The sequence below is a fragment of the Cydia amplana genome, chromosome 10 (assembly GCF_948474715.1).
Source record: "Cydia amplana chromosome 10, ilCydAmpl1.1, whole genome shotgun sequence".
In the NCBI taxonomy this organism is placed as follows: domain Eukaryota; kingdom Metazoa; phylum Arthropoda; class Insecta; order Lepidoptera; family Tortricidae; genus Cydia; species Cydia amplana.
In genome coordinates, this window is record NC_086078.1 from 3,626,337 (window position 1) to 3,634,176 (window position 7,840).

The window sequence follows — 7,840 nt, forward strand, 5'->3', positions numbered from 1 at the left end:
AACGTCGGTAAATAAAGGTAATAAAATAAATTTCGAGATAGGTCTATAAATGTGAGTTAATATGTGTGTTAGCGCGCCCCACTAGAGGACTCGCAGACCGGGTCCCCGCCTCCCGCGCCCGCGCCCCGCGCCGCCGCCGCTGGCTGCCGTCTCATCGGCGCGCCGGCCCGCATTCCTCCAGGGCTCTCGGCCAGAGCGCGCGCGCACACCGCTAACAGTACTCGCGATATTCTAGATTTACCATTTTTGTAATTTAATCGCTCAGGATCAATATACACTGTTTAAACTATAATTTGGTGTCGTCTTCATCATTTACGAACCTTCGTCAACAAGTTTCGAACCGGATTCGACGTAAAGCAACCATAAAGACGCCGTTTCGACGAGGTCAAAAGCAAGCAAGAAGATAGCGCGCCCGGCCGAGAATTACGATCGCCATCTTACATATTATAACATCGGAATGAATCACCGCAAGCCACACTAAACTACAACTACTACAACAAAGCGAAATTTGTGAAGTCATCGTCCTGCCCGAGAACAAAGAAACAATAAACCAGAAAAGGGTTCCACAAACCAGAACGGTTCCACATACCAGGAAAAGGGTTTGCAGTATTTATTCGTGAGTCGTTCCAATTTTATTTCTTATTGCGCAGATATAGTTTGACCACCTTTACTTGGTATTTCTTTAATTTTCAATTTAATTCCCATTTCTAGATACTAAAATCACATTCCTGTTTCACGTCACCAATTCTAAATCCGTTTACATCTTAGTCAAATCGCAATATTTTTTTAATATTCTTTTTTTATTTACAAGCTTTCCTATCAAGGTTAACATTCCCGTTCATATTTTGGATATTTTTTTATTACATTTTCGTAAAATTAGCCTAAAATCAGTAACCACATTTCAAGGCCTAATTAACTGTATTTCAACCATTTGTTCCAACTGTGTGCCATCATTGCAATTTTTTAATATTTACTTGGAATATTTCAGAAATCTGCACGTGTTCGTATTCGTACCTACACGTAACCGAGCCGTGCCGGGGCCGGAGCTACAGCGTGCACGTGCACGTGTACATCTGCTTCCGTCATCGCTCGCGCTTGCTTGCCTCTGCCACGCCATCCATCTCGCACGCACGCTAGTTGCATTTTTAAAATTTACGTATCGTTTCACAAGCTTGGTTATTTCAATTCTTTTATTATTTAAACACGTGCTAATTACATTTTCTAATTGCAGCTGGAAATTTGAATTCTATCGCCATTCCTATAAACTAAAATTTCACTTTCTATTACAAGGCTATTTTTTTTCCTTCTAAAAATTTGCATTTTTTGTGACTTCACACACTGCCATCATGGATTTAAAAAATCTCAAAAAAACACGTGCTTCTTTCAAATCAAAGCTTACCATATTTAAATCATATTTAGAGCCTCTTTTGTCTTGCCAGACGCTAAATAATTTGCAAAATCATGAGCTAAATACTAGATTCAACAAAATCCAAGATATGTACAATGATTTTGATTCAGTTCAAACTGACATTGAAAATTTAACGGAAATTCCAGGTGACGAGCACACAGAACGGGAAAATTTCGAGACAAGCTACTTCGGCGCCTTGGCTGCCGCACAGGAGCTGCTCAGCAAGCACGCCGCGGCTGGTGCTGCCTCTGCGGCGCCGGAGGACAATCTGGTAACGGGTTCCAATGTCGTTACTGCACTCACAGGTGGGCCAAACATTAAATTACCTACGATTCATTTACCTACCTTTTCTGGGCGCTATCAGGACTGGTTAGAATACCACGATACCTACAAATCTCTCATACACGATAATCAATCGATTCCAATTATCCACAAATTTCATTATTTGCGAAGTTCATTAAAAGACGGTGCTTCACTCGTAATTAAATCACTAGAATTCTCATCTGATAACTATAAAGTTGCGTGGGATCTGCTTTGTGAACGCTATACCAATGATAGAATATTGGTAAACAATCACTTAAATGCATTATTCAACATAAACCCCGTGCTTCAGGAATCTTCAAAGGCCTTACGTAACACTGTAGATTCAGTCAATAAAAATCTCAGGGCTTTGAAGACTCTTAATTTACCCACGGAGCACTGGGACCTCCTCATAATCCACATGGTAACCAGCAAACTCGATTCAGCCACGTTGCGTGATTGGGAGACCGAGCGCAATGACATTAAAAATCTACCAACATTAACAGACTTTACCACTTTCTTAAGAAACCGCGCAGATTTGCTGGAAACCATGGAGGAAGCACAAACACTAAATAAACCACGTAGACACAGTGACATCACTCACAATCGTCCTAAATCATTTCTTGTAAATCATGCTCAAAATCAAACTCAGTATAAATATAAGTGTCCTGTTTGCAAAAATAATCACTCAATTTATCAATGTATTAAATTTAAAACAATGCCAGTTGAATCCCGCATTAATAAGGTGAATCAATTAAACCTTTGTACAAACTGTTTGCGATCAGGACATGACGAGCAACGTTGCAGGTTGAGCTCATGCCGGCTTTGCACACAAAGACACAATACCATGTTACACATGAACAATCAAGCAAAGTTAGACCCTAAACCTTCCACATCCAAACCTTCTAATGATTGTGTAGCATCAACAACTCTAAAGGAGCATACACAGACACCACAACCAAGCAGTGCCACTTTGTGCTCCACCTTTGGTGGCCATCGTGTACCATTAGCTACAGCTGTCGTCAACGTCAATGACTGTGATGGCCAACCACACCAAGTTAGAGTTCTCTTGGACAACGGAAGTATATCTAGTTTCATTACTAAAGATCTTCAAGCAAAACTAAAATTACCTACCTATTTTACAAGCATATCCGTCACAGGGTTGGAAAAGAAACGGTCACACATCACCGAACATTGTGATGTAACTATAACTTCACGTATACAAGATTACACCGCTGAAATCAATTGCCTTGTTGTCCAAGAGATCACTGACATGATTCCATTCAACAAACTAGATTGTGACTCGTTCACTATTCCCCCTCACATCCACCTAGCGGACCCGAACTTTCACGAGCCATCCGAGGTGCAGATGTTGCTGAATGCAGAACAATTTTGGGAGTGTCTTACATTCAATCACATATCCCTGGGCAAGAAAAAACCCATCTTAGTTGAAACAACACTCGGATGGCTTGTTGCAGGTGCTATATATTCACCCAATTCTAAACAAAAGCAACCCTATACAGTCCATTGCAATCTAATAAACAACATTGAGCTTGATTCAAAACTAGACAAGTTCTTTGAACTAGAATCAGTTCCATCCACTCAACAAATCCACACTAAAGGTGAGAGTGAATGCGAACGCATGTTTACACAAACAACAACTCGCCACCCAGATGGTAAGTTTGTTGTCACAATACCATTAAGAGAATCTCCTGAAACTTTGGGCGATTCTAAAACACAAGCATTACTTCGATTTCAAGCACTAGAGCGTAAATTCAAGCGAAATCCAGAATTCAAACAAAAATACATAGAATTCATTGACGAATACCTAAGACTAGGTCACATGTCAGAAAACACTGACATACATACAAACGAAATTTCATATTTCTTGCCACATCATGCAATTTTGCGGGAGTCTAGTCTAACTTCTCGCTTACGTACAGTTTTTGACGGCTCTGCAGTTTCTAGCTCAGGGAAATCATTTAACGACATACAATACGTTGGGCCGACTGTACAAGATGATTTGCTAAGCATATTAATTCGATTCCGACAGCACAAATTCGTAGTAACTTCAGATGTCCAAAAAATGTACAGACAAATCTATGTCACTGAAAGTCAAAGAAGTCTGCAGCAAATTCTGTGGCGCTCAGACACCTCACAACCAATCAAACAATATAAATTAAACACTGTCACTTATGGGACGTCCAGTGCCCCATATCTTGCCACCAGATGTCTTGTACAGTTGGGCCAAGAATGCGCAGACAAAAATGTAAGTGAAACAATCTTACACGATTTCTACGTAGATGATTACATATCAGGAAACGATGACGAAACCACTTTGCTAGAAACATGTAGAGGCGTCATCAAAACGCTAGAAAGCGCCCATTTTCACTTAAGAAAATGGCGTTCAAACACACTATCATTACTAAACAACTTGGTTGCAGACAACAGTAGCGATGAACTATTCAAATTGGACAGAGAAGATCATTCGAAAACCTTAGGTTTACTTTGGTCATGTAAATCTGATGAGCTGCTGTTCTCTGTAACTGAAAATTTAAAACCCAAACCCACTAACAAACGCAGCATTCTATCCGCCATTGCCACTATTTTTGATCCCTTAGGACTTATAAACCCGTGTTTGCTGCCAGCTAAATTAATTTTACAGTCACTGTGGGCTAAAAACATTTCTTGGGAAGGTCAATTACCTGACGACATTGAGGCACAGTGGAACAATTTTGCTAAACAAATACCAGACATAGTTCAAATTCGTATACCGCGCAGAATACTATGTGACTTTCACGTCAAGGTCGAGCTACATGCTTTCAGCGATGCCAGTAATAAAGCTTATGCATCATGCATATATCTACGCTCAATTTCCAATGCAGGACAGGTTAATGTTCACTTAGCAATAGCTAAAAGCAAAATTGCCCCACTGAAACAAAAATTAAGTACCCCTCGATTAGAATTATTAGGGGCCCTTTTATCGACCCACTTAGCAAAAAAGGTCAAAAATTCACTGCGCTTGACTATTGATTCACAGCATTTTTGGTCTGATTCAACTATAGTTCTTTGCTGGATAAAAACATGCAAACAACAATTAAAACAATTTGTCCACAATAGGATCACAGAAATCACTAACAACTCTGACCCCACAGATTGGCATTATGTACCCACAACCTTGAACCCTGCCGACATAGGTAGTAGAGGTCAGAGCGCATTAAATCTCAAAGATTCACCTTTGTGGTGGGAAGGACCGCCTTTCCTCCATAAAGGTGAAATACAATGGCCTACTCAACCTCAAAATTTGCCTTTAGAGAATTTGCCTGAAGTCAAAATACAATGTCACGTTTCAACTGAACAATGCGAGGATAATTTCACCTCTAAATATTCAAACTTTTGTAAATTACAACGAATTATAGCATACATGAATAGATTCGTTCATAACTGTAAAAATAGAACTAACAAGAATACAGGTCCATTAAAAGTGTCAGAGCTTAATTTGTCATTACAAATGTTGTGTAAACAAGTGCAGACAGACAAATTCAATGAGCAACTCTTGCGTTTGCTAAACAAACGCCCACTTTCTCACAAGGATACCCTGTTGAAATTTAATCCATTTGTCCAGATACCTTTGGAATTTTGCGAGTAGGTGGCAGACTTGCAAATTCATACTACGATTATAACACAAAACACCCTATTTTATTACATGCATCACATCACATCACTAAAATATTAGTACATCACTACCATCGAATGTTAATGCACACTGGACCACAGCTGATGCTAGCAACATTACGCCACAGGTATTGGATAATTAACGGCCGTAACCTTTGCAGGCAAACGTCACAAAGCTGCATTACATGTTTAAGATATTCGGGTAAAACTCATCAACCAATTATGGGCAACCTGCCACTGCAAAGGGTACAGTCCGAATACGTATTTGCTAACACATCCTGTGACTACGCTGGGCCAATCCTGATAGCGAGCAGAAAGGGTCGTGGTTGTCAAACTAAGAAAGCATACATAGTTGTTTTTGTTTGTTTGGCAGTGAGGGCGGTACACTTGGAGCTCGTCACTGATTTGACAGCCATGGGCTTTATTGCCGCGTTAAATAGATTCATAGTCCGCAGAGGCAAACCAGCCACCATTTTGTCAGATAATGGTACTTGTTTCGTAGGGGCTTGTAACGAATTAGCCAAGTTTCTTAAAAATAACTCTGACGAAATAACGTCATATTCAGCTACAAAGGAAATAGAATTCAAATTTTGTCCTGCTTATAGCCCACATTTTAATGGTTTGGCAGAGGGCGCAGTTAAGCGAGTAAAATATCATTTAAAACGAGTTACCTCCATGGCTCACTTAGATTACGAAGAGATGGTAACATTTTTGGTTCAAGTTGAAGCTTTACTTAATTCTATGCCTTTAACCCCAATTTCATCGGATCCATCCGATCTTACCCCTCTTACCCCTGCGCATTTTTTGATAGGACGAACGCTCACTATGATACCTGCTCCCTTGGTGCAAGACTCGCCGATACATACCCTCGCGAGATATCAGAGAATAGATGCGCTAAAAGCGCATTTTTGGAATCGGTATTATAAGGAATTCATTTCAGAACTGCAGGTCCGAAACAAATGGCGCAGGAATGGAGGCCAGCTGAAGCTCGGCGAGATGGTTCTCGTCAAAGACGACCGCTTGCCCCCCAGCAGATGGCTGCTCGGGCGAGTCGCCGCAGTCTACCCGGGCGACGACGGAGTCAGCCGCGTCGCTGACGTCACCACCACCACAGGGACGCTGAGGAGGGCCTACAACAGGCTCTGCCCGCTCCCACTGACATTGGACCAGGATGGTCCAAGGGGGCCAGCTTGTTAGCGCGCCCCACTAGAGGACTCGCAGACCGGGTCCCCGCCTCCCGCGCCCGCGCCCCGCGCCGCCGCCGCTGGCTGCCGTCTCATCGGCGCGCCGGCCCGCATTCCTCCAGGGCTCTCGGCCAGAGCGCGCGCGCACACCGCTAACAGTACTCGCGATATTCTAGATTTACCATTTTTGTAATTTAATCGCTCAGGATCAATATACACTGTTTAAACTATAATTTGGTGTCGTCTTCATCATTTACGAACCTTCGTCAACAATGTGTTCGAAACGCGAAAGTTTTTAAATAGGTATTAAGTAATTGTAAATGTCAAACAATTTGGGACTTGCATTTTAAACGCGTTACCATACCTATCCGAAAAAAACTAATTTTTCGCGAAATTCTCGCAACGTATTGAGGTTACAAGGTAGCACGGTCTCAGGAATCTGAGGAAGAATCGGAGACGTTCACGCAGTGCGAAGAACGGTTGACCGCTCAGCGGATTCGCACGACAGACGCGCTCGACGGTAAGTACTGCGGTGCATCAGCGGGTACTGGAGAGCCCAGCACACACATTAACCTACATTAATACTATTGTTCTGTGTTTAAGCACTGACAGCCTGGACGCTTCGGGCCTTCCTCCCTACGCGGAGCTCGGCCTTGGGCCTTCGCACTTAGACAGTTATACTATTGTTCTGTGATTAAGCACTGACATCCAGGACGCTTCGGGCCTTCGGCCCTACGCGGAGCTCGGCCTTCGGCTTTCGCATTAGATATCCACACCAAAATTCAACCATTGCGGCGGTGTCCCTGACATAGCCTCTCTCAATTTTTTCTATCAAAAAAATTCGCGCTCGCTACGCTCGCGTTTTTAACTTTTAAGGTTAAGCCTACTTTGATAAAGGTGGCATTCTGGGCACCCTACCGAGCGACTACTACTACGACTGACACTTCGGGCCTTCGGCTCTAAGCGGAGCTCGGCCTTCGGCTTTCGCATTTAGACACTGATACCATTGTTCTGTGATTAAGCACTGGCATCCTGGACGCTTCGGGCCTTCGGCCCTACATGGCTCGGCCTTCGGCTTTCGCATTAGATATCCACACCAAAATTTCACGTAAACCACTGCGACTATGTCCCTGACATAGCCTCTCTAATTTTTTTTCTATCAAAAAAAATTCGCGCTCGCTACGCTCGCGTTTTTAATACAATTTTAAAGGTTAAGCCTAATCTGATAAAGATGGCATTCTGGGCACCCTACCGAGCGACTACTACTACGACT

The 7,840-nt window shown here is 42.4% G+C and overlaps 1 protein-coding gene across 2 annotated transcripts; it reads left to right on the top strand.

Moving 5' to 3' along the window:
• The first annotated feature begins 1,335 nt into the window (after nt 1–1,335).
• On the top strand, nt 1,336–6,632 carry LOC134651771 (uncharacterized). 2 transcript variants are annotated; one of them, XM_063506877.1, is made up of 2 exons: nt 1,336–1,713; nt 6,324–6,632. In XM_063506877.1, the coding sequence occupies exons 1-2, from the start codon at nt 1,347–1,349 to the stop codon at nt 6,578–6,580; spliced, it is 624 nt and encodes a 207-aa protein (XP_063362947.1). In that variant the 5' UTR covers nt 1,336–1,346; the 3' UTR covers nt 6,581–6,632. The 2 variants fall into 2 exon arrangements, 1 of the variants encoding a protein (XP_063362947.1); XR_010097136.1 differs by lacking the exon at nt 1,336–1,713 and adding an exon at nt 4,685–6,028 and having other exon boundaries at nt 6,324–6,461.
• Nucleotides 6,633–7,840: the final 1,208 nt, after the last annotated feature.

Excerpts from the sequence above, each read along its gene's own strand:
- LOC134651771 (XM_063506877.1), top strand. The coding sequence starts at position 1,347 with ATGGATTTAAAAAATCTCAAAAAAACACGTGCTTCTTTCAAATCAAAG. Across the intron at positions 1,714-6,323 it reads TGTCGTTACTGCACTCACAG|AACTGCAGGTCCGAAACAAA; the intron begins GTGGGCCAAACA and ends AATTCATTTCAG.